The sequence below is a fragment of the Pan troglodytes genome, chromosome 5, assembly GCF_028858775.2.
Source record: "Pan troglodytes isolate AG18354 chromosome 5, NHGRI_mPanTro3-v2.0_pri, whole genome shotgun sequence".
In the NCBI taxonomy this organism is placed as follows: domain Eukaryota; kingdom Metazoa; phylum Chordata; class Mammalia; order Primates; family Hominidae; genus Pan; species Pan troglodytes.
The window spans coordinates 61964821-61992811 of record NC_072403.2 but is presented as its reverse complement, the minus strand read 5'-3'; the positions used below and the strand labels follow the sequence as shown (position 1 = coordinate 61992811).

At 35.5% G+C, this 27991-nt stretch overlaps 1 protein-coding gene across 2 annotated transcripts in view; it reads left to right on the top strand.

The window, feature by feature from the left end:
• Positions 1–27991, top strand: part of COL21A1 (collagen type XXI alpha 1 chain) — a 188441-nt gene that overhangs the window by 115479 nt on the left and 44971 nt on the right. For both annotated transcript variants that reach the window (XM_054685901.2, XM_054685900.2), the window contains 4 exons: positions 5328–5381; positions 5857–5912; positions 7180–7231; positions 7355–7408. In XM_054685901.2, the coding sequence (XP_054541876.1) occupies positions 5328–5381; positions 5857–5912; positions 7180–7231; positions 7355–7408 (216 nt within the window). The remainder of the gene's footprint in view (positions 1–5327; positions 5382–5856; positions 5913–7179; positions 7232–7354; positions 7409–27991) is intronic.

The window sequence follows — 27991 nt, the reverse complement described above, 5'->3', positions numbered from 1 at the left end:
AGCCACATCTTTGATTTCATCCCTCCCAGAGGCTGAGTTTTAACTGGACTTTTATTTTTTAAAAGCATTCACCATTACATTAGAGATGAGAAAAACAATTGTATCTCCCAATCCCAGTGTTTTTACACTTGGTCTATTTCTTTTAATTACTACTGGCAACCTGGCCAATTATTTTGTGAGGGCATATATTTTTTAAAATAGTACCTTGTCAAATACTTCCAATAACAGTCAATTCATAATATATATTTACATTCTGTTTTCTCAGTTCTTTACCTCTAGCTATAAGTTCATTTGATATATTATTTTCCTTTGCAAGTTATTACAAGCAAGGCTTTTAATCAATTATTTCACCACAATTTTACATAAGACACCATTTTTTCAACCTTCAATAATTGTTTTTCATTGCTCACTACCTGTCCCAAAAGCCAATGACATATATACATTTTAATATTGTTGTTTTGGCAGCCTCCTATTTCTAATATTGCAACTGTACTAATTAACTTAGGCTAAGCTGCATTATAGTAACAAATGACCCAGTGGCTCAGAGGCCAACACAGGAGCCATTTATCTTTTATGTTACATGCCCATCCTGGATAGGCTTTGGCCCAACTTTATCTCTTCTTTGCTATCCATTGCTGTTAAACCGTATAAATAACTTGATTGAGTATAATGTGTTTGAGCCATACTTTTTTGTGTTCCATATTTTGTACATACTGTTTCAATATTCCCCAACAGTTTTGCTGACAACTTGTTGCTGCTCGCTCTCTCCTTCTTTCTCTCTCTCTCACACTGATTTATGTTAACATGAATACTACACCATTTTATTATACTTAAAAATCTTCCGTTGGCACATAAGAGTAGCTTTGTCCCGACCTTGTATTTTTTCTGTCCCAACATGAGTGGATGTTCCTAGTCTTCCTACTTCATCTGAGATCTGTTTGCCATCTCCAATAAAAGAAAGTTTGGATATTATGTCTTTTATAACCTATAGCCAGAGAATGGAAGTCATAGCTTGGACTTTGTTCAGCCTTAATAGGGAATCTCAGCTTACCTCTTTCTTCTATAGTTTTATTAAGCATTCATTACCCAGCTAAATTCCATCTTATTAATAGTATATCTTAGTCTAGCTCTGCCTTTAACTGGTTATCTCAATGTAGTGTTTTCTAAAGAGTCAATTCAGATTGTTTTCTTAACTCCAGTCCTCTTTCTCTCTCTCAGAACTCTGCCCACTCCTTCTGCTCCAAGCAAAAGGGAAATATATATATATATATATATAAAATATACATATATATAATTTGAAATTTTAATTTCAAATTTTAAATTATAAATATGTAATTTGAAATTTTATATATATATATAAAACCCTGTCATGAATGCTCTCAGGGAGGCAGAACCCCTGCTACACCCTGCTTCAGCTGCGTTCCTCAGTGTTGAGTGAGGAATTTTCAGAACCTGAAGAACACATTCCATCACACCATTGAGCTTAACCAAAAACAAGCAAACAAAAAACACATTCTGGATCTTTGATATAAAATTTCTGAATGACGCACAAAAACACACACACACACACTTTGAATATATATATTCAAAAGGTAGTTTGGGTTAGGTTCTTGTATTAGGAGTTCATATGGTAGGGGAAAGAATACCCAGTTTTCTTGTGTCACTTGGTCTTCCCCTAAAATTTATTTATTTTTTCTTTTGTCCTCTGTTTGGGTAAATTGTTGAATTTGGGGAATAATTCGTTCTAGGGAGTTATAGGCTTTGATTGGGTCTTTTCTCTCCCTACCTATCTTTCTGTCTGTCTGTCTGTCTCTCTCTCTCTCTCTCTCTCTCTCTCACACACACACACACACACGCACGCACGTGACAGAGGAAGCAATTATTCTTGAGAAAGACATTTAGTATAAGCTAAAAAGTATGATTCCTTTTAGACTGGAAACATAGTTATTCTTTGTATTTGTTAGGTGGGTGGCAAAGATCTATAACAAATAGACCAAATGTAGTAGTTTAAATGAGAAAGAAGTTTATTTTTCTCATATAATTGGTTGTCTACAAACTCATTCAGGGACTTGTGTTTTTCCCTCTTGTTGCTCTAGTCTCTCTGAGTGTTGCTGTCACTTATAAAGTCAAGGTTATATCACCAGTTACTGTATTATCTGCATTCTAGGATACTGGGAAGCTGTATCCTAAAATTAGAAGAGATCTGATTTATATAACAGAGGCCCCCCTTTTGCCAGTACACACACACATTTATATGTACACACGCACACATATGCACAGATACTCCACAGGTTCCGGAAATGATAATATCAATGTTTCTAAAGTGGAGGTGACAGCGGAGCTAAAAATGCAAACATGACTGAATGTCCATTTAAGAAGAGTTAAATCCCACTATCCCTTCCTCAACTCTGTGTAGCCAAGTGAATCTCTCCTCCACCGTAGCAGAAACACAAAAGTTTAAGCTGAGGGTCTCTAGCCTGGGGAGAAGAGGGAGAGTTGTACTAAAATTAAAACAATAGGAGTAGGCTGAGCATGGTGGCTCATGCCTGTAATCCTAGCACTTTGGGAGGCCGAGGCAGGTAGATCACCTGAGGTCAGGAGTTTGAGACCACCATGGCCAACATGGTGAAACCCTGTCTCTACTAAAAATACAAAAATTAGCCAGGCATGGTGGTGGGTACCTGTAATCCCAGCTACTCAGGAGGCTGAGGCAGGAGAATCACTTGAGCCTGGGGGGCAGAGGTTGCAGTGAGCCGCGATCACACCACCTCACTCCAGCCTGGGCGAAAGAGCGAAACTCCATCTCAAAAAACAAAACAAAACAAAAACAATGGGAATTGGTGATAGTTTACTCATGTGGCGACCTCCTTCTCCTCTTTCTCTACCTGGCCTCCAGAATGCGGTCAGCCAGTCCTATAAACTAGAGACATAGAAGATCCTTGTATGGGAAGTCTACTGACATCTAGAACAGCATCCAATGAAATGGCACAGCCAGACCACATTACAGTGAAGTTCAGAGTCATTGAACTCTACCCACGGAGAGATTCTCCTATCACCTTCCATATGAACTGACAATAAAGAATCACCAAATATCACAGGAACATTAAAGATCAACAAACAAAAAGTCTTGGAAGAAACTGATACAAGACAGGGAGAGGAAGACTTGAAAAAACCCTGTCATGAATGCTTTCAGGGAGGCAGAACCCCTGCTACACCCTGCTTCAGCTGTGTTCCTCGGTGTTGAGTGAGGAGTCTTCAGAACCTGAAGAACACATTCCATCACACCATTGAGCTTAACCAAAAACAAGCAAACAAAAAACACATTCTGGATCTTAGATTCTGGCAGTCCCTGAACAATCTACCCCTATCCCATTTCCAGGGTTTGCCATCCCCTTTCCTGCCTTTGTCTTCCTAAAGACCTTCCAGCACAATTGTGTGTCCACCCCTATGCTTACAGGTGGCTGAGAGGAGCCTGTTTATGTGACGTATGGATGGGGATGGAGCTTGGAAGTGTAGTCTGGGATGTCCACGTGTATGGGCATGAGTTCTCCATAGATGAAAAGGCCTATAGAGTACCTAGCATAATGGATGATTATAGACCACACCAGTGTATAATAGCATAATACTTCAAGACACTGGAAACAAGAGGAAGATCTGCAAGCTTCTTCGGGAAAAAACTGCACCAGTCCTACCATCCCTACCCTCCCACTCCAGGCTCCAAAAAACACACAAGAAACAAAAGGCTACATACAAATGATCAGGAATCAGACTTCACACGTCTTATTAGTGATATTGAACTCAAGAACTGAGTGAAGCAGAGCCTTCAAAAGTCTGATTTAAAAATTCTAAATTATCATCAAATATATAAATGAATAGAATAAGGACATTTTCAGAGATTTAAGGTATCAGAAAGTAATCTCCCATGTATTCCTTCTCAGGAAGCCATTGGATATTATATTCCCCTAAACAAGATAATGAACTCAGAAATAAAGAACATCAAATTCATACTGAAATGAGACAGGTCTAGGAGATATTTATTAAAGAAAAATTTTCAATGCAAATGAATACAATCAGAAGTGATTTTGACAGTTGGAAACATTTTGGAGTTCAATATAACAATAAGTTTATAGGAAACTAAACAATTAAAATGGCCATATTTGACTCCAGGAAAGATAAACATTTGGGCAAGAAAAGGCAAGTAATGAGAATATCTTTATAGCTCATCTGCAAGTCTTAACAAAATAAACCCTGACTACTGATTTAACCAAAGCTGTAATTGAGGGTTAAGGGGATTTGTGTCTGTTAGAAGTGGAGATGGGGAGGAGGTGTTGGATGCTATGAGAGATTAATCCTCTGCGTTCATGGTGGGAAGTCAGTAGATAATGAAGAAAATGGAAAATGTAGCTATAACCAATGGTTTGGTGATTTGAACTCAAAGAGATGTGGAACTTTGGAATAAAAAGAGTTGCCTTTGGAGGGTTCTATAAGCCTTGAATAAATATATCACTCTTTAAATCATATGAATCAATAACTTTTATAAAAATTATATCAGTCACAGATGATATAATCTTTAATATGTCTACCAGACAAGCTAGGAGTATAATTGATTGCTTGTGTGTAATCTTAATTTGTCTAGATAAAAGTGAATCTGACCCAAATTTTGCCATGAAAGTCATTGGTTCTTTATTTACTATGTCTCCACAATTAAGATTTTGAAGCTAAAGCAGTACCATCCAACATATCCCGCTGAACTAAGTACTAAACTTATATCTACTAAATAACAAGTTGTTATGACTTTTCTTCATCTTTTCTCTTTTGGAGAAAACTTACGGCCTTCATGTTCATAGACACATATGAACAGATACCGTCTATGAGTAATTAGTAAGATAAGCAATTTTTAAAAATTCCACAGAATCCTAGTCTGTTTAGACTTTATGCTTAGGGTCTTTCATTACTGAGCTGGATAGGACCTCAGAGGTTAACTGTTTCCTGAGTGTGTTGGGACTAGATCATTTCAATTAATTCATATGTCTTGCCCCTGTAAAAGCCTAAGACTTTTTCAGAATAGGTGGTAGCTAACAAAGGGTGGAGTCAGGATTGCTAGTGAGATTTTCTTAGCTCCAAAATACTTATCTTCTCTGATTATAAATGAAACCCTGAAAAGTAGGGATAATTTTTCATAGAGATGATTGAATGCTGATATGAAATTAACTGTTTGCAGATAGATTTGAAGTGGATTTTGACAAGGGTGAGGTTGAAGAATAGATGATGATATTGTTTAGGCTGGAATGGTTTTTCTTTGTAATTAATTTCAGTTTTATTTTCAGGGTGATCGTGGACTTCCTGGTTTTCCTGGGCTTCATGGCATGCCAGGATCAAAGGTTGAAGAAATCTGTTTCTTTTAAATATAGCAAAGCCATTTTTTAATTCAAATATAAAGTACTTTTATATTACAAATGTGTTATAAATAAATGTTCATATATAACTAGAGATAAAGTAAACAATGGGCTAAGATTAATATTAGTTTACACAAAACTTTACAAAATTCCCTTTAAAGTTTCCAGTTATAAATATATGATTTTATAGTATTTAAAAATTGATGTTATACTGTATACAAGTTTTCTTAAATATAGGCCTTAAACTATAAGCCTTGTTACAGCACTAAATGTTATTTTTAAAATTTTTCTTTATAAAGCCTGGAAATGAGGGCCTTTTAAAGCAAACTTTAAATTATTTTATTTCTATTTTGTTTTGCTTTTGGCATATTAAACTCTTTTGCTTATAATCTGTATTTTTTCTTTATAAGAAAAATATTCATATTTCTTAAATATTCACTATTTATATTTTGTCTTTTAGGGTGAAATGGGTGCCAAAGGAGACAAAGGATCACCTGGATTTTATGGCAAAAAGGGAAGTATAGATCACACAACAAAGTATTCATATTGAACTTTTAATGTAATGGAAACAGAAAACTTGAATTGCAGTTCTAACCCAGCATTAGAACAGTTAGCTCTGTTCACCCTTCTTAGGGGATTAATTCAGAACAATGAAAAAAGAAAAAAAAGAAAAAAAGAACTGGTGACTGCAGACTGCTGTGTATGGTATCCTATAAGATTATGTTGTATTGTTGATCATTCTGAGCTTTTAAAAGATTTACAGGCCGGGCGCGGTGGCTCACGCCTGTAATCCCAGCACTTTGGGAGGCCGAGGCGGGTGGATGATGAAGTCAGGAGTTCGAGACCAGCCTGGCCAACATGGTAAAACCCTGTGTCTACTAAAAATACAAAAAGTAGCTGGGCGTGGTGGTGTGAGCCTGTAGTCCCAGCTGCTCGGGAGGCTAAGGCAGGAGAATCACTTGAACCTGGGAGGCGGAGGTTGCAGAGAGCCAAGATCACGCCACTGCACTCCAGCCCGGGTGACAGAGCAAGACTCCATCTCAAAAAAAAAAAAAAAAAAAAAAAAAAAAAATTTACAGATTTACACTGAGAGATTCCTTAGGAAGCAGTAGCTGCTTAGAAAACGTGTCCACTGAAGGCCGGGCGCAGTGGCTCATGCCTGTAATCCCAGCACTTTGGGAGGCTGAGGTGGGCAGATCACGAGGTCAGGAGATCGAGACCATCCTGGCTAACACGGTGAAACCCCGTCTCTAGTAAAAATACAAAAACAAAATTAGCCAGGAGTGGTAGTGGGCGCCTGTAGTCCCAGCTACTCGGGAGGCTGAGGCAGGAGAATGGCGTGAACCCGGGAGGCGGAGCTTGCAGTGAGCGGAGATTGCACCACTGCACTCCAGCCTGGGCAACAGAGTGAGACTCCGTCTCAAAAACAAACAAACAAACAAAAAACATGTCCACTGAAATTTGATATTATGGGCCTTTCTAGTTCCTCACACTGAGGGAAGAATATTTAAAATACCCATTGCTTTTTAATTTTGCCAAGATGTTATTTCTATGTTTAGATGCTTGTAATGATAATTCTGCATCTATCAACATTTTTAATGTCTTGATATTGCATCCACTGGGTTGGTAAAATAGTGCTTTGCAGAGTCAACATGAGTTGTAGTTCCATGAGTTTTTACTACATAATGATGTTAACTTAGTAGCTTTTCTATTTAAGTTTTGGTTGGAACTTGAAAACATTATTGTAAAGATTATGTTTTAAGTGTTTGTTTTTGATACAGGGTGCAAAAGGTGAAAAGGGGAATGCTGGCTTCCCTGGCCTCCCTGGACCTGCTGTGAGTTTGATAGAAAAAAGCTCTTAGTATTTTGCTTTAAATAAAATCTATCTTATAGTATCTGTCTTTAAAGAGAAAAAATTAGTGCAAAAATATATTAAAGCATATGTATTTATTTTTTAGGGAGAACCAGGAAGACATGGAAAGGATGGATTAATGGGTAGTCCTGGTTTCAAGGTATTTACAAAAAAAAAAAAAGGACAAGACAAAAAGATTTTTGTATCTTGTGAGGAAACATAAGAAAAATGTACCAATATTAAAATTTTTTAACATGTGGCATTGGGATAAAATTCATGAGCTAAAAGGTTTTTTACGTGTAATTTAAAAATGCTACTGAATTTCTTTTGACTTTATTGTGGACTCTTAGGTGTCAGAAGTGAATCATAGGATATTACAAGGTTGAGCTTCTTCAATAAGCCCTTCAGATTGGTTTGTTTGGCAGGTTAGAAGCAGAGGTTCTTTTCTGTGTCTCCCAAAGATTGAGGTTTCAGTGGGCTGGGAAACTGTCTTCTTAACCCTGGCTTCTTTATCAGTTGTGTGGTATGGGCATGAGAGCATTAGAGTAAGTGGGGAACTGCAAAGTGTCAATAATTCATTGTCTATGAAAAAACTTAAGGGCACATGCCCTTGGGGTGGTCCATTAGCACCATCATATTCTTAGAGTTAGGAGTTAGCTGATTTGGATACCTAAGGAGAAGATTTGTATAAGCCATCAGAGCTGAAGAGGCCCTTTGGTCAAGCATTGGACATAGGGATGTTATCTTGTTTTCTAACGGTCAGTTCTTTGAATCCCAAAGTTGCTCAGAAATTCAGTCCAAATTTTCTTGGTCTGTAGGTGATTTCCAAAGGAAAAATTATTCATTTATTTGCTTCAAGTGCTATGAAGGTTTTTCAAATATCCATGATTCTTCAAAGAGTATACTTTGAGGCAACACTTCCTAAGACAGTAGTAACCTGACTATAAAATATGGGAACCCATTTTAAAGTCCTTGGTTCCTTCTTGTTAATTATGCTTCAGTGGTTTCATATTTTCTCACTTATTTAATTGAACAGATTTTATTGATATTTATTAGAAACTAGACATATAGAGGAGAATAAAGCCATCATGGCTTCTACTCTTACACAGTTTATAATCTAGACTATGTGAGAGAACACAGACTTTATCTTTGCCTACAACCTAAGCATTCATTTTAATTAATATTTTGTCCTCTGTTAGCATAAATCCATATGCCCCAAGAAATGGGACTATTCTTTTTGGGAGGCAGGAGAGCTTAGAGAATAGAATGGAGTTGGATTTCCAGCTTGCAATGACTTTCTCTAACTAGCTGTATGTTCTCTGGCAAATATTTTGACAGTTTCTATTTCGAAAATAGAGTAAATGTTACCTATCTAGAATGGTATGAAAGGGACTTGAGTAAGACAAATCACCCAGCACAGTTCCTGGCAAAAAATAAATGTTAAATAAGGAATTAGTTCTTTTATTCATTTCCTGATTTGAACACAGCTTTAAGATTCCTTTTTAGTCTTAATCTGGGTAGTATGTGCATTCATGTACCTGCAAATGTAAACATCAGTTCACTGTTTTCTAGCAGCTATATTGCTATATAATTGAAATACCATAAAATTCACCCATTTAATGTGTAGAATTCAATAGTTTTTGTGTATTTACAGAGTTATGAAACCTCATTAGAGTCAATTTTTAGAACATTTTCATTATCCCATAAAGAAACACCATGCCCTACTAAAAATACAAAAAAATTAGCTGGGCGTGGTGGTGGACGCCTGTAGTCCCAGCTACTCAGGAGGCTGAGGCAGGAGAATGGCATGATCTGGACGCCTGTAGTCCCAGCTACTCAGGAGGCTGAGGCAGGAGAATGGCATGATCCCAGGAGGCGGAGCTTGCAGTGAGCCGAGATGGCGCCACTGCATGCCAGCCTGGGCAACACAGCCTGACTCCATCTCAAAGAAAAAAAAAGAAAAAAGAAACAACATGCCCATGTAGTGGTCACTCCCCATTTCTCAACAAGCTACTACCCGTACATTAAACCCTTGGCAACTATTACTCTGTTTTCTGTCTCTGCAGATTTGTGTATTCTGGACATTTCATATAAATGGAAACATGTAATATATGGCCTTTTGTTCTTTCAATTACCATGACATTTTTGTGGGTCATTCATGCTTTGGCTTGTATCGGTAGTACCTCATTCCTTTTTAATGCTAATAGTATTTTATTGTAGGCATATATCACTATGTTCAACATTTTGAGGTCAGTTCGCTCTTGATATTTGCCTTCCTTATAGGTTCATACCACCGTTCATATTTGACCTTGGTTATGTCTCCTATTTTCTCATTAGCATGGGTCTCCTAAAAACAATGAAGTTTTTCTGTATTGTCTGTTTGTAAATTTTTAATGGAAACATTCATGAATTGAAAAAAAAAGCTATTTACTTTTTTTGTTTAAATTACTTTATTTTTAACAACAGTTTTAGGTTTATAGCAAAATTGAATGGAAAGTGCAGCATATTCCCACACATCCCCTGCCACTTCCCAACCCTGTGCACAGGCTCTCCCATGATCAACATCTCCACCAGAGTAGTACATTTGTTACAGTTGACACATCACTATTACCCAAGGTTCATAGTTTATGTTAGAGTTAATTCTTGATATTGTACACTTGACAAATATATACATATGTATATATATACATATACATATATATATATACACACACATATATATATATATATATATATACACACATGACAAAAATAACCTTGTAGTATCATAGAGAATAGTTTCACTCCCTTAAAAATCCTGTGGGCTCTACCTTTTGATCCTTTCTTCTCTTCAACTACTCACAACCATTGATCTTTTTACTCTCTCCAGAGTTTTTCCTTTTTCAGGATATCATATAGTTGGAATGATACATTATGTAGCCTTTTCAGATTGGCTTCTTGCTCTTAAGAATATGCATTTAAAGTTCCCCCATGTCTTTTCATAGTTTGATGGCTACCCTCCCCAGCCTCTGTAACCATCCTTCTACCCTCTATGCCATGAGTTCAGTTATTTTGATTATTAGTTCCCACAAATACATGAGAACATGTGATGTTTGTCTTTCTGTTCCTGGCTTATTTCACTTAGGATAATGATCTCTAGTTTGATCCATGTTGTTGCAAGTGACTGGATCTCATTGATTTTTATGGCTGAATAGTACTCCATTGTGTGTATGTGCCACATTTTCTTCATTCATCTGTTGATGGATACTTAGGTGACTTCCAAATCTTAGCCATTGTAAGTGCTGCCAGAAACACAGAAGTGCAGATATCCCTTTAATATGCTGATTTCCTTTCTTCTTTTGGGTACATACCCAGCAGTGGGATTGCTGGATCATATGGTAGCTCCATTTTTAGTTTTTTTTTTTTTTTTTAATTGAGACAGAGTTTCGCTCTTGTTGCCCAGGCTGGAGTGCAATGGCATGATCTCAGCTCACTGCAACCTCTGCCTCCTGGGTTCAAGCAATTCTCCTGCCTCAGCTTCCCAAGTAGCAGGGATTACGGGCAACTGCCATGATGCCCGGCTAATTTTTGTATTTTCAGTAGAGACATTTCGGCATGTTGGCAAGGCTGTTCTCGAATTCCTGACCTCAGGCGATCCACCCTCCTTGGCCTCCCAAAAGTTCTGGGATTACAGGCATGAGCCACTGCGCCTAACCCATTTTCAGGTTTTTTGAGGAATCTTCAAACTGTCCTTCACAGTGGTTGTACTAATTTACATTCCCACCAACAGTGTACAAGTGTTCCCTTTTCTCCACATCCTCACCAGCATTTGTTATTGTTTGCCTTTTGGATAAAAGCCATTTTAACTGGAGTAAGATGATATCTCATTTTAGTTTTGATTTGCATTTCTTTGATTATCAATGATGAACATCTTTTCATATGCCTGTTTGTCATTTGTATGTCTTCTTTTGAGTAATGTCTATTCAAATATTTTGCCCATCTTTTGATAAGATTATTGTATTTTTTTTCTACAGAGTCCTTTGAAATTTTTGTACTTGCTGGTTACTAATCTCTTGTCAGATGGGTAGTTCGCAAATATTTTCTTGAATTTCATGGACTATCTCTTCACTTTGTTGATTGTATACTTTTCTGTGCAGAAGCTTTTCAACATGATTTGTCCATGTTTACTTGGGTTACCTATGGTTGTAAGGTATTGCTCAAGAAATCTTTTCTGAGATCAATGTCCTGGAGATTTCCCCCAATGTTTTTCTGTAGTAGTTTCATAGTTTGAGGTCTTAGATTTAAGTCTTTAGTCAATTTTTATTTGATTTTTGTGTATGCCAGGAGATAGGGGTCTAGTTTCATTGTTCTGCATAGGAACATCCAGTGTTCCTAGCACCATTTCCTGAAGAAACTGTCTTTTCCCTAGTGTATGTTCTCGGAATCTTTGTCAAAAATGAGTTCACTGTAGGTATGTAGATTTGTTTCTGGGTTCTCTGTTCTGTTTCATTGGTCTTTGTATCTGTTTGTATGCCAGTACCATGTTGTTTTGGTTAATATAGGTCTGTACTATAATTTGATGTCGGGTAATGTAATTCCTCCACTTTTATTCCTTATGCTTAGGAAAGCTTTGGCCATTCTGGGTCTTTGGTGATTCCATATAAATTATAGGATTGGTTTTTGTATGTTTCTGAAGAATGTCATTGGTATTTTGATAGGAAGTTCATTGAATCTGTAAATTCCTTTGGTAGTATGGACATTTAAACAATATTGATTCTTCAAACCCATGAACATGAAATATTTTTTTATTTTTTGGTGTCCTCTTCAATTTCTTTCATTAGTGTTTTATAACTTTCATTGTAGAGATCTTTCAATTCATAGATATTTAATTTTATTTGTGACTATTGTAAATGGGATTGCTTTTTAAATTTCTTTTTCAGATTGTTCACCATTGGCATATAGAGATGCTACTGATTTTTGTATGTTGACTTTGTATCCTGCAACTTTACCAAATTTATCAGTTTAATAGTTTGTTGGTGGAGTCTTTAGGTTTTTCTAAATAAAAGATTATATCATCAGCAAACAAGGATAATTTTACTTCTCCCTTTCCAATTTGGATGCCCTTTATAACTTTCTCTTGTCTGATTTCTCTAGCTAGGACTTCCAGTACTATGTTGAATAAGAGTGGTGACAGTGGACATCCTGTCATGTTTCAGATCTTACAGGAAAGGCTTTTATTTTTTTGTCCCCATTCAGTATGATGCTAGCTGTGGGTTTGTCATAGATGGCCTTTATTATGTTGAGGTATGTTCCTTCTATATCTACTTTTTTGAGGGTTTTTATCATGAAGAGATATTTAATTTTATCAAATGCTTTGTCAGCATCAATTGAAATGATCATATGGTTATCTGTCATTCTGTTTATATGATGTATCATATTGATTGATTTGCATACATTTAACCATTCTTTTATCCCAGCGATGAATCCCACTTGGTTGTTGTGATGAATGATCTTTCTAATATATTGTTGAATTTGGTTTGTTAGTATTTTGTTGAAGATTTTTGCATCAATATTCATCAGAGATATTGGCCTGTAGTTTTGTTTTGTGGTATGTTTTTGTCTGGTTTGGTGTCAGGGTAATACTGGCCTCATAGAAAGAGTTTGGAAGTATTCCTTCTTCCTCTATTTTTCAGAATAGTTTGAGTAGGATTGGTATTAGTTCTTTGAATGTTGGGTCAAATCCAGCAGTGAAGCCATTAGGTCCCAGGCTTTTCTTTACTGGAATACTTTTTATGACAGTTTGCATCTTGTTACTTGTTATTGGTCCTTTCAGGTTTTGGATTTCTTCCTGGTTTAATCTCAGTAGGTTGTATGTATCTAGGAGTTTGTCCATTTCATGTATATTTTCCAATTTATTGGCATATAGTTGCACATAGTAGCCACTAATGATTCTTTGAATTTCTGCAGTATCATTTATAATATCTCCTTTCTCATTTCTGACTGTATTTTATTTGGGTATCCTTTTTTATTTTCTCGGTTACACTGGCTAAAAATTTGTCAATTTTGTTTGTCTTTTCAAAAAAAACAACTTTTTGTTTCATTGATCTTTGTGCTTTTAAATTTCAATTTCATTGATTTCTGCTCTGATCTGTATTATTTCTTTTCTTCTACTAATTTTGGGTTTGGTTTGCCTTGCTTTTCTAATTCTTTAAGATGAATTGTTAGATTGCTTATTTGAAGTTTTTTTCTCTTTTTTGATGTAGATACTTAGAGCTATAAACTTCCATCTTACTACTGTTTTTGCTGTATCCCATAGATTTTGGTATGCTGTGTTTCCATGATTACTTGCTTCAAGAATTTTTTCAATTTTCTTCTTAATTTCTTCATTGACTCACTGGGCATTCAGGAGCATATTGTTTAATTTCCATGTATTTGTATAGTTTCCAAAATACCTCTTGTTATTGATTTTTAGCTTTATTATATTATCGTCAGAGAAGATGCTTGATATTCCATTTTTGGAATGTTTGAAGACTTGTTTTGTGACCTAACCTATGGTCTGTCTTCGAGAATAATCCACATGCTAAGAAAAGAATTTATATTCTGCAGCTCTTGGATAAAATGTTCAGTAAATATCTATTTGATTCGTTTGATCTGTAGTGCAGATTAAGTCTAATGTTTCTTTGTTGATTTTCTATCTGGAAAATCTGTCCAATGCTGAAAATGGAATGATGAAGTCTCCAGCTATTATTGTATTGGGGTCTATCACTCTCTTTAGCTCTAATAATATTTCCTTGATATATCTGGATGCTTGGGTGTTGGGTGCATTTAAAATTGTTATATCCTCTGCTGAATTAACCCCTTTATCATTGTATAGAGACCCTTTTCTTAGTTTTTGACTTGAAAGCCATTGTGTCTGACATAAATATAGCTAGTCCTGTTCTTTTTTGGTTTCTGTTGGCATGGAATATCTTTTTCCATCCCTTTATTTTTAGTCTATGTGTGTCTTTATAGGTGAAGTGTGTTTACTGTAGGCAATAGATCAATGGGTCTTGTTTTTTCATCCAGTCAGCCAGTCTATGTGTTTTGATTGGAGAGTTCAGTTCGTTTACATTAAATGTTATTATTTATAAGTAAGGACCTACTCCTGTTATGTTGTTATTTGTTTTCTGGTTGTATTTTGGTCTTTCCTTCCTTCTTTTTTTCATTCCTATTGTCCTCTAGTGAAGATGATTTTCTCTGGTGATATAACTTAGTTTCTTGCTTTTTATTTTTTGTGTATTCATTGTATGTATTTATGAGCCTTACAGATATTATTTTATAACCCATTATTTTAAACTGATAACAACTTAATGCTATTTGCATAAACAAACAAACAAGCAAAAAGAAAACTAATAAAAACTTGCCTTAACTTTGTGCCCCTGGTTTTTAACTTTTTATTGTTTCAATTTATATTTTATTGTACTGATTATGTTTTTTAAAGTTGTTATAGTTATTATTTTTGATTGGTTCATTATTTAGTCTTTCTATTTAGGATAAGAGGAATTTACACACCACAGTAACAGTGTATAATATTCCGTGTTTTTCTGTGTGCTTATTATTACCAGTAAGTTTTTTACCTTCAGATGATTATTTATTGCTCATTAATGTTCTTTTCTTTCTGTTTAAAGTACTGCCTTTAGCATTTCTTGTATGGTGGGTCTGGTATTGATGAAATCACTCATCTATTGTTTGTCTGGGAAAGCCTGTCTTTCTCCTTCATGTTGAAGGATATTTTTGTGGCTATACTATACTAGGGTAAAGTTTTTTTTTTTTTTTTTTTTACCTTTGGCACTTAAAAAATGTCATGCATCATGCTACTCTCTCCTGGCCTGTAAGCCTTCCACTGAAAAGTCTGCTACCAGACATATTGGAACTCCATTGTATGTTATTTATTTATTTTTGTCTTTTGCTGCTTCTAGGATCCTTTCTTTATCCTTGACCTTGTAGAGTTTGATTATTAAATGTCTTCAGGTAGTCTTTGGGTTAAATCTGCTTGGTGTTCTATAGCCTTCAAGTACTTGGATATTGATATCTTTCTCTAGGTTTGGGAAGTTCTCTGTTAACCCTTTGAATAAAGTTTCTACCTCCTATCTCTTTCTCTACCTCATCTTTAAGGCCAATAACTCTTAGATTTGCCCTTTGAGACTATTTTATAGATCCTGTAGGCATACTCTATCATTTATTATTATTTGTCTCCTCTGACTGTTTATTTCCAAAGTCTATCTTCAAGCTCATCAATTACTTCTTCTGCTTGATTCATTCTGCTATTAAAGGACTCTGATACATTATTCAGTATGCTAATTGCATTTTTCAGCTCCAGAATTTCTGCTTTGTTTCTTTCTAATTATTTCAATTTCTTTGTGAAATTTATCTAATATAATTCTGAATTCCTTCTCTGCATATCTTGATTTTTTTTACAGTTTTCTCAACACACCTATTTTGAATTCTTTGTCTTAAAGGTCACATATTTCTGATTCTCTAGAATTGATTCCTGGTGTCTTACTTAGTTGATTTGATGAGGTCATGTTTTCCTGAATGGTGTTGATGCTAGTAGATGTTCTTCAGTGTCTGGGCATTGAAGAGTTAGATCTTTATTGTAGTGTTCACTGTCTGGGCTTATTTGTAGTCATCCTTCTTGGGAAGCTTTTCCAGTTATCTGAAAGGACTTGGGTGTTGTGATCTAAGCTGTTTCTGCTTTAGGGTACACCCCAAGCCCAGTAACATTGTGGTTCTTGCAGACTTGTAGAGGTACGACCTTGATTGTCTTGAACAAAGTCTGGGAGAATTCTCTGGATTACCAGGCAGAGATTCTTTTTCTCTTCCCTTACTTTCTCCCAAACATACAGAATCTTTGTCTCTGTTCTGATACACCTAAAGCTGGGGATGGAGTGATACAAGCACCTCTGTAACCACCACCACTATGCTCTGGGTCAGATCTGAAGCCAGCACAGCACTGGGTCTCACCCAGTGTCTGCTCTGACCACTCTCTGGCTGCTGCCTATGTTCGTTCAAGGCCCTATGACCCTACAATCAGCAGGTGGCAAAGCCAGCCAGGCCTATGTCTTTCCCTTCAGGATGGTGAGGTCCACCAACCCCCAAATGGGTCCAGAAGTTCCATCTTGGAGTAAGGGACTAGAGTCAAAAGCCTTAGATGTCTACCTGGTATACTGTTGTGTTGCAGCAGAGCTGGCACTTAAACCACAAGACGCAGTCCTTCTCACTTTTTTCTCTCCTTTCAAAGGCAGAGGAGCCTCACCTCATATCCACCACCACCCCTAGCCATGAGGAGTACTGCCAGATGACCACTGACGTTTCTTTGAGCCCCAAGGTCTCATAAGTCAGCTTATGGTGAATGCTGCCTGGCCTGGGACTCACTCTTTAGGGCAGTGGGATCCCCTGTGGCCCAAGGCAGGTCCAGAAATGCTGTCTAAGAGTTGAGTCCTGGAATTGGAGACCTCAAGACTCTGCTTGGTGCTCTACTTCCCTGTGGCAGTGTTGGTACCTAAGGTGTAATACAGAGTTTCCTTTAATTTTCCCTTTGCTTGTCTCAAGCAGAAGGAGTTTTACCCCATAGCCACCACAGCTTGAGGCTGAGTCTCACATGAAGCCAACAAGTCTCAGAGGTTCACCAAGGCCCTTGGTGTAGTACGTAGGTATCGCTGCTAGTTATTCAGGGCCCAAGGGCTCTTCAGTTAACAGGTGATGAATGCTGGCAGGACTGCATCCTTTCCTTCAAGGCAGTGGGTTTACTTCTGGCCCAGGGTGTGTCTAGAAATGTCAGAAATGTCTAGAAATGAGCTAAGGCCTGGAAAGGGGGCCTCTTGACTCTGGCCAGTACCCTATCCTGCTGTGGCTGAGCTGGTATTCAAGATACAAGACAAAGTCCTCTTCACTCTTTCCTCTCCTCTCCTCAAGGATTATAGAAGGAAGGGGTCTCTTTTGGAGCCATGAGCTTTGCAGTCTGGGGTTAGGAGAAGGATGCTGTCAACACTGTCTTGGCTGCCCCAATGTGGGTCTCAGTATGTTGTGTGCCTCCCCAGTCTACTGTCTGTGGGCCTAGTTCAGCACTAGGATTCTTTTATGAGTTGCAGACATTATGACCTAGGCTCCCTTTCAAGTTTACTTGGAGACTGAAGCGCTTTGGCCCTTGGTGGTGAGGTTTACAGGCACTCAAGTTCAGACCACTGGGATGGGTAATTCTCCTTTGGCTGGGGCTGGTTTAAATGCTTCCTCTGGGCCTAGCGCCGTGACTCATGCCTGTAATCCCAGCACTTTGGGAGGGCAAGGCGGGCAGATCACCTGAGGTCAGGAGTTTGAGACCAGCCTGACCAACATGGAGAAACCCCATCTCTACTAAAAATACAAAATTAGCGGGGCATGGTGGTGCATGCCTCTAATCCCAGCTACTTGGGAGGCTGAGGCAGGAGAATCGGTTGAACCTGGGAGGCGGAGGTTGCAGTGAGCCGAAATCACGCCATTGCACTCCAGCCTGGCTAACAAGAGCGAAACTCCGTCTCAAAAAAAAAAAAAAAAAAAAAAAAAAGAAAAAAAAGCTTCTTCTGTGGGCAGGCATCAGTTGAGTTTGGTCTGGTTTTCCTTTCTGCTTTAACAGGAGAGCACTGGTTTCAGTGGTTCACAATTGTTGTGTTCTCCCTTCATTAGCACCCAGAAATGCTTTCCACTCCATGCTGCCTCTGCTGGGGAAGGGGGAGGGGTGGCATCGGTAATTCAGTATTGTTTTTTCTCTCTCTTCATTGCCTCTTTCAGCAATATGGAGTTAAAACCAGGTACTGTGAGTGCTCACCTGATTTTTGGTTCTTTGAAAGTGTTTTTTCTTTGTAGATAATTGTTAACTTGGTGTTCTTGCTGGGAGGGGGTGACAATGGGTGGAGCTTTCTACTCCATCTTGCTTGCCTCCCTCCTGATTTATTTTGAATTAATTTATATGTATGGTATGAGATAAAAATCAGGTCTCATTTTTTTCCCATATGGAGATTCAGTTATTCTAGCACCATTTATTGAAGACTATCATTTCCCTTTGAATTACATTAGAACTTTTGCCAAATATGAATTGATCAATATGTGGGAAACTATTTTTAGATTCTCAATTCCATTCCACTAATTTATACCCATATTCTTTCCTCAACAACGCAGTCTTAATTATTATAGCTTTAAAATAAACCTTGAAATTGTGTGGTGTAAATACTCTAATTTTTTTTTTTTAGAAATCATAATGATATTATAGATTTACATAAATTCCATATTATTTTTAGTATCAGTTTTAAAATTTTTACCAAGAGAGACTGTGGGATGTGTTAAAGTTTTTTCTTTTTCTTTTTTTTTGAGACAGAGTCTCACCCTTGACACCCAGGCTGAAGTGCAATGGCACGATCTTGGCTCACTGCAACCTCTGCCTTCCAGGTTCAAGCCATTCTCCTGCCTTAGCCTCCTGAGTAGCTGGGATTACAGGCACCTGCCACCATGCATGGCTGATTTTTTTTTTTTTTTGTATTTTTAGTAGAGACGGGATTTCACCATGTTGGCCAGGCTGGTCTCAAACTACTGACCTCAGGTGATTCACCCACCTCAGATTCCCAAAGTGCTGGGATTACAGGCATGAGCCACCATGCCTGGCCAAAGTTTTTAGTGTGGAATAATTGTAGATTGCAGAAAAGTTGCAAATATAGTAGAGAATTCCTCATACCCTTTATCCAACTTCTGTTGAAGTTAACATTTTATATTACTATGGTATATTTGTCAAAACTAAGAAACCAATATTGGCACATTACTGTCAACTGGACTCCATACTTTATTTGGGTTTCATTAGTTTTTCTACTAATGTAATTTTTCTGTGCCAGGATCCAGTCCAGGATACCACATTACATTTATTTGTCATGCCTTCCTATTTCCCACTGATCTGTGATAGCTTATCAGTCATTTCTTGTCTGTCATGACTTTGATGGTTTTGAAGAGTATTGACCAGGTATTTTGTAGAATATCACTCAGTTTGAGTTTGTTTCATGCTTTCCTCATGATTAGATTCGGATTATAGTTTTTTTTTTTTTTTGGAAAAGGATAACAGAGGGTTCAAGTGTCCTTTTTATCAAATCAGAATGTACATGCTACCCAGATGAAAATTCATTGGTGATATTAATGATGATCACCTGTTTTATAGTATTTACAAGCTTTCTTACTACTTTTTCATCCCATATTCTGTTCTTTGGAAGCAAGTCACCAAATCCAAGCCCTACTCAAGGTGGGGTGTAGACTTAAGCTCCAAATCTTAGAGGGAAGAGCATCTTCATGTCTCTAAATTTATTTGGGGAGAGTTGCCATCTTAACAATATTGAATTTTTCAATCCATGAACATGGTATATTGTTTCACTTATGTGAGTTTTCTTTATTTTATCTCAGCAAAGTTTCATAGTTTTCAGATCTTATAAGTCTTCTGTTAAGTTCATATCTAAGTATTTTATTGTATTTCTTCATACTCATAAATAGACTTTGAAAAATTTTTCAGTTTGTTGTTAGCATATGGAAATATTATTAGTTTTGGTATATTGATTGTATATCCTACAGTCTTGTTAAATTCACTTATTAGTTCCTGCAACTTTTTTTGTTGATTTCTCAGGTTTTTCTACATAGATGATTATATTGACTACAAATAAAGACAGTTTTCTTCTTCTATACTAATTTATATGAAATTTATTTATTTTAATAGTTTTATTCACTAAACAAGCCCTCAATACAATAACAAATAGAAGGGATAAAAGCACATATTTTTGCCTTGCTTCTGACCTTAGGTAGAAACCATCAGTCTTTTAACATTGAATGTTAGTTGTTGGTTTTACATAAAAGCCCTGCATCAGGATGAGAAAATTCCCTTTTATTCCCAGTCTATTGAGAGTTTTCTTTTAAAATATCATGATTAGATGTTGAATTTTGCAAAAAAAAAAAAAAAAAAGCTTTTTCTGCCTTCACTGACTTGATTATATAATTTTCCTCTCATATTTTCTTAATATACAACATTGATTTTTGTATGTTACACTAATTTTGCATTATTGGGAGAAACCACAATTGGTTATCTTATAATATTCTTTTTATACATTACTGGATTCAATTTGCAAATGTTTTATTTCATATTATTTGTGTCTATGTTCATGGATGATTTTGATCAGCAGTTTTCTTTTTCGTGATATTTTTGTCCAGCTTTAATATCAAAACAATACTGGCTTGTCTTTTCTAAAAGCATTTGTGTAGTGTTAGTGTCATTTCTTCTTTATATGTTTGGTAGAATTCACCAGTGAAACCCTCTGGGCCTGAGCTTTGCAGGTGTGTTGTGTGTCTAAGGAACATTTTAATTAATAATTCACCTATTTAGATTTTATCTTTCTTCTTGAGCAACCTTCAGCAATTTGTACCTTTCAGTGAATTTGTCCATATCATTTAACTTGCAAATTTCTTGGCATATTTTGTTTACAATATTGCCTTATTCTTGTCCTTTTAATGTCTGTAGGTTTTTAGTAATGTCCTTTATTTCATTCCTGATATTATTTTGTAATGATAATTTCTTATTGATACTTTACAATTGAAATCAAGCACTGCAGAATATTTCCTACTCTTCCCCTCTGTCATTTGAGCCTGGTTCTTTTTGTTCTTGGATAACTTTCTCTTATTTTTTTCCATGGGAATTTGTCTGTTTAAGCATTCTTTCTCTCATAGGGTCAATAATAATAAGCTTCACTCTCCTAGGGAACTATTATTTCATCTATATTTTTCAAGTGACTTGTATAAAATTGTGCAAGTTCCTCTCATGATTTTTAAAAAGTTTTCTCTGTTTTAATGATTATTCTCCCTTGGTCATCATTTCTTACTTTGAATACATATGCTTTCACTCTCTACTTTTCTTTTTTTTACTTTTATATGTTTCTGGTTTCCCTCCTGTGTTGGATTTTTTCAAAGATCCAACATTGTAATTTGATTTTTGACTTCATTAAATTTTTGTTTTTTAATTTTATCCTATTTTATTTCTTTATTCTTTTTTCCTACATTTTTTCTAGCTTTTGCAGTTGAGAATTGAATTCATTTACATTCATTTTTTGTTATTTTTTATCTAAGTAGTTAAACTGAATATTTTTCTCATCTTTGTTTAAGTTGTATCCCCTTGATTCTGATATGCAATGTTTTCATTAACTTTTTTAAAAATAAATTTTGTAATTCTAGTTTTTCTCTGTTTCCTAAGAGTTGTTTAAAGAGTTAAAAGTCTTTTTAGGGTGAAAATCCTTTTATTTAGATTTTGTTGCTAATTTCTGATATTATTGTGCTGTATCAGAGAATGTTTGTATAATTTCTTCTTTATAAGTTTTAGTGAATTTTTTCTTTGACTTATTGTATGTTTAATTTTCAGGAATGTTCCCTGTGCATATGAGAAGGTAAATCTCTATTTTCAGAGTGTAAAACTCAATATACATTCATAAGAACTACCTTATTGAATATCTTATTTAGATCTTCTATAACTTAATTCTTTGTTTGTTTGGCCTGTCTTGAACAGAGAGTGGTGTATTAGTGTCCTATTATTCGTGCATTTTTGTCTATTTTTTCTTTCACCTTCTGTTTCATGAATGTAGTTTCTACGTTATTCATTGTATAGATATTTTTAACTCCTACATCTTCATTTTGAATTGTGGCTTTAGCATTATAAAATATATTTTTTGTTTCCTTTAATAATTTTTCACTTGAATTTTACCTTCTCCAGTATCAGGATTACACGTTTTCTTTTTGATTATTTTTATTTGCTTGCTGCACCTTCGCCCATCCTTCTATTGTCTAGCTTTAGCTTTTTGAGTCACTTTGTTTTAGTTGTGTCTCTTGTATCAAGTGTAGAGTTGGTCTTTGCTTCTTAAAGCAATCTGAATTTTTTTATTTTAATAGATTAAGTCTATTTTCACCCATTGTCTGATAGGTTTGGTCTTATCTCTGTCAAAATACTCACGTTGTAATTTTGTTATTATGTAAATTATGCTATACTGACTATATTTCTTTCTCAATGTGTTTTTGTTGCCTTTTCCTATTCTGCTTTTAATTTCTTTGGGATTTAGGAAAATTTATATTTTTATTTTAGTGGTCTTTATACTACGTTTACTATTCCTTGTAAATATCCGTTTCAGAATTCTGTTATTCTCCCTTTACATACCTTGAGCATCAACTCTTTGTTGTGTTAAATTTAAATTATACCCTATTATCTATGTGGAAATTAATGAATTCTATTTTCTCCTTTTCTTTAATCTTTTCTTCTTGTTTATTTCTACCTTATCAGATTATATAACATTTATAAAATACTTTTTACACTTTATCTTTGTTTCAGATCTGCAATTAAATATACTCAGTGTTTGTCACCAGCACCTTTACCAATATTCCACGGTCACATTTGGGTTTAATAAAGGTTTTCCTCCTTTGGAAGGGCTTGTGAATACAGTATTCTGAATTCTTGATATTTTAGTATGTTTTTCTACACTTTTATTATTTGAATGACAGCTTGGCTACCTATAAAACCCTTGTCTCACCATTTTTCACAGTTTTTTTTTCTGAATTTCTTAGAAATATTGCTTACACTGCCAACATGTATGTTGCTGATGCCAATCTCATTGTCTTTCCTTTGTGACTCTTTTTCCTATGAAGATGAGAGTGTAAAACAAAAACAATTTTACATTTAAAGTCTAATAGCATATGTTTCAGAATTTAAAATCCCAGTTACTCCAAAAAGCTTTAGAAAGGAAGATTCAGGGATTTTTTTTTTCTGGAATGTTCTTTTGAATTATAGTTTTAAATATAAATTCTGTTACTTTTTTTGGTTTATATCTCAAGGACTCCAATTACAGATATATTGAAATTTATTTGTCTTCTATCGTTTCTGATCCTTTAATGTGTTTCAAAAGTCTATTTTTATTGGCTATGCTTATTTTCTCCTCATTGCCGCTTATAATTTTAAGTTAAATCTGTTCTCCCTTGGTTTCTAGTAATTTAATCATCGTTCTCATCTGAGATGATTTTGTCTTTTTGATTCCTGAATAAATTCTTATTTCATATCTTCCTTTTATACATTTTTATTCTGAATTTTTTAACTAATAAAAATACTTGGCCAGGCGTGGTGGCTCACGCCTGTAATCCCAGCACTTTCGGAGGCCGAGGTGGGTGGATCATGAGGTTAGGAGATCGAGACCCTCCTGGCTAACATGGTGAAACCCCGTCTCTACTAAAAACACAAAAAAATTAGCCGGGCGTGGTGGCGGGCGCCTGTAGTCCCAGCTGAGGAGGCTGAGGCAGGAGAATGGCGTGAACCCGGGAGGCGGAGCTTGCAGTGAGCCGAGATGGCGCCACTGCACTCCAGCCTGGGCGACAGAGCGAAACTCCGTCTCAAAAAAAAAAACTTGTATAATGTTTGTTAATCCAGGTTACAGTATTTTGTTTCAGTTTTATGTTTATTTTTGTGTGAGGAAAATATGAAAAGTTTTTATTTTTTTTCTTTTTGTTCTTTTTTGGATATTATCTGCCAATTCTTTTCAAATTTGAACTATCCTGTATATATTTTGACCTGTAATAATAAACAGGGTTGTACATGTTTGGATAGCTTGCTGGTCTTCTTAGTTGTAGATTGTCTCTTCTTTTATGTATAATGAAGTTAGAAGTTTCTTTAGTTAATGAGTGCTGGGTAGGACTTGGTGTGTTTTCTGCTGGGGATGTGGAGGAGTGAGAAACATAATGTGTTGATTTTAGATTCTTGTGGCACATTCATGGGAAGAAGTTGAGTAAGCAGTTATACACAGATAAGAAGCTCCATCTTATTTAGAGAAGGGGAAAGAATGGGATATAGAACAGAGTTGTAAGGAATTATCTTAGATTGAATGAAGGACTCCTGTTTACTGTAATAAAATAAAAGGAATGGATGGGTGCAAATGCAGGTAAGTGTGTTGGTTTGGTGGCAGAATGTTTGTATCCTGTTTTTTCTTAGAATGTTGGGAGAAGGAGAAAAAAGCTTTTGTTGATTGGAGAATATTTTATATAGCAGAAACTTTCTATATACATGAAAAATGTGGCAGAGAAGAGATAAAGGAAATATAGAAGTTGCATTGAAGTCCAGTTGAAGCTGGAAGTTATAATCTGTATGATTATTATAGTATTTTTCCTCCATAGCCATACTTTGAACGTAAGCATAGGCTGAGGCTATTTTCAGTTTGGTTTACTCAACACTGGAATTTGCATAAACCAGTATGGTGGATGCAGAGTGAGGTAAAGGACAAGAATTTTAGTTAGAAAGTGGTTGAAATAATTAAATGTGGTATTTAAGCTGGATATGCAAAGAACCAAAGACAGAAAAGGAGAGATTATAACAAAAGGCGTAACTCATTGGATATTTCCAAGAGCTTGGCTCTTTTTACAGCACTGTACATGCATTTTCTCATTAATCTCATAAATCATTATCAGTTGTAAGTGGAAAAAATTTATCCTTTCACAGATGAGGCAACAAAGAACTAGAGTAAATAACTTGTCCAAGGTGACATGGCCATAACAACAACCAATGAAAATTCTGCTCACCAACTGGTTGGAAATCATGTTATACCCAAATATTCTCTCCTAGTTATAGAAAATAATGATGAAACTATTGACCCTACTGTTTTTAATGATATCTTAACTGGAATAAAGAAGGATTGGCTTTATGTTTAAAAATACTCATTTTGCCAAAATTATAATGACAAACTATAGCAGTTCAAGTGTTGAAATAACATATATTATTTGAAAATAATATAGCCAAAAATACATCGTGAATAAAGGATTGTTAAAACCTCAACTTTTTGGTGGCAGTGGATCTCCCTTTCTGTGCCAAGAGTTGCATAAGGCATTTTCACAAAGGCTCTTATTTTATTTTCCTAAAAAACAAATCTATGAAGTTTGGAGTATTAATGGAATTTTATGCATAACATCAGGTTCAAAGAGAGGACGGGATTTAGTTAAACATGCACAGCTAGTTCCATGGCAGAGTGAAGGTGCCAGGTCTAGTTCGTATGCTCACTGATGTGCATGATGCCTTCCAAATGTCCTGTCTGTTTACTTGGTCAGCTAGGAGAAGCTTCCTCAGTCTTACATCTTTAATACATCCGCAGGCATGCTAGAGATTTGTTTACAAATGAAGAATAAACTATGCCATAAGATCAAAGTCAAAATAAAGTGTTTCCTTAACAAAGCAAGGATCTTCCTCAAAATTAAACTATATTTTCATGATCAGTAAACCATACCTTCCACCTGATTTTGAGGATTGCTATAAGCAAACTAAATTACTTTCCATCCTTTTATTTTTTTGGGGTAAATACCAAAGACCACAGCATGAAAGGAAATACACATGGAATGCAAGTTTCACATGCCTGGTTTTAGTTAAATTTCCTTTTTTTTGAAGAACTGTTTTGTTGTGGAATAAATCATTTTTGACGTTAGCTGTAGAAATGAGATTGAGAAATAATGTTAAGCATGACATTTTCTCAATTATGTTATATCAAGAAGGGAGTTAATAATAGAATAGAAAAACAATAAATTGGAGATGGGACCATGTTTTATACTTTTTCAAATGCCAAACAAACTGACCTGCACCAGGTTATCCAGGTCATAAAAGTAATCAAGTGATCAGGTTAAGTTCTGGTAACAATATTGAATTTCACAGGCTGGTTGTATCTTGCATTTGATTATTTCAAGGAAAATGCCAAGTAGAAATTATCCTTTCATTTCTTGATGAAACATTATTAAAATCCATTATTAAAAAATGAAGAGAGTGTTCTTAGGTAAAGATGACTGGCCATTATCTTGTAATAACTAACTGCATAATTGTCCAACAGTAAATGCTAGTGCTTTATCCACAAATGTTTTTCCCATTTCCTTTATCCCTTTGAAATAGAACATTGAAGAATAAATAGTCAGTCTGTTCCTCCTTCCTTGATATACTCCAATGATTGTAAAGAAGGGTACTTGTAGTTTTATATTATGTTTGGCACTAGTCTAAGTATTGTAGGTGATTAAAAAAACTCCTATAAATTATGTTTTCTACCTTTAAAAGAATGTGCAAGTCAAGCAAATAACACATATAAACAAGACACCTGCTGAACAACTTAGCATAATAAAATTCAGTGCTAAGTGAAAAGCTATATAATGTTATACTAGTTCATAGAAGAGAGGGATTCATAAGTGCAGAAAGAGTCTGTAAGTCTGTTTTGAGATCTGGGCTAGAGTAGTGTTTCTCAAAGTGTTGTCCAAGACTAGCAGTCTCAGCACCTTCTGTAAACTTATTAGAAATGCAGATTCCAGGGGTTGGCCCAGACCTACCATATCAGGAACTCTGGGTTGGGGTCCACAATCTGCAGTTTAACAAACCTTCTGGGTGATTCAGATGAAGTTAAATTTTGAGAATCACTGCTATAGATAATAAAGAATGTGATATTTTATTCAGTTCATATGTTAAGTGTCTAATATAAAGTAGGAAGAATGTAATAAGTTAAATTCTCAAATAATGGTGGAACTTCATTATTGATGAACCTTGCCGATGGCTACTTACGTTTTTAAAACTCCTGCTAAGTAAAATAAAATGATATTAGGTCAATGGACAGAGAGAAAAAAGTAGAGATTTTATAAATCAAAGTAGTCATGATTTTATAAATCAAAGTAGTCATCTAATCATGTATTTTGCCATTACTTTTAATGGCAAAAACTGCAATTACTTTTGCACCAACCTAATAATTTCAAATTAATTGTTTCTACTATTTGGCAAGTGCCTTACCCTCTTTATTTTAAATACAGAAAATTTAACCACAGATTGTTTTATAAGTCACATACGACAGTACCTGGAAGTAGGAGAAGTTAAATCATCTAATGACTTATAGCAGGGCTGGTTCTCAAATGGCTGCATTAGAATCACCAGGAAGAATTATTAACACAGATTGCTGGCCCCCACCCAGGGATTCTGGCTTAATATGCTGCAGTATGGCCTGAAATTTTATATTCTGAAGAAGTTCCCATGTTAAATGAAGAAGTTGATCTTGCCTGGTCTGAGGACCATATTTGAGAACTACTAATAGGAGAGATTCCTTCTGACTATTGATATGAGTGTTAAGTTCAGATAAAATATTGCATTATTTCTCCATAGTATTAGGATCTAACATATCCCTTGTCTTGAATTTTTCAGGCTTTTTAAACTAGCTTTCAAACTAAGTGGATCCAACATTTTTTCCTCCAGTATTTTTATATGCTTTTCTGTAGAGCTATTGGATTAGCAATAATTCTCTCCCTCTACTTTGGTTAATTTTCAGGAAAGCATTAATCTTTGCTCCTTCTATCCTCAACTAGTGTTTATAAATAAAACTGGTATAGATGAAATATTTAGCTTTAGTTGGCATTTCACAGTTCTAATAAAATGCAGGAATTCATACAAGTGGGAGAACTGTTGTTTATGTAATGTGATATGGTTGAATTTTTTTCTAAGTACTGATTATGTTTGCCAAATTTTAGAGGTGCTTCTGTGCTTTATTTTCTATAATTTTGGGAAATTCATTAGAATATGAAATTATGGATGACAGCGTTGTAATATGCTTCAGTGCATTGCATTCTTAGACTCTTTCTCCCTTAAACTTATTTCAACTCAGGTATTTGAGACATTTACGGGAAAAAATGCTTTTATTTTACCTCCTAT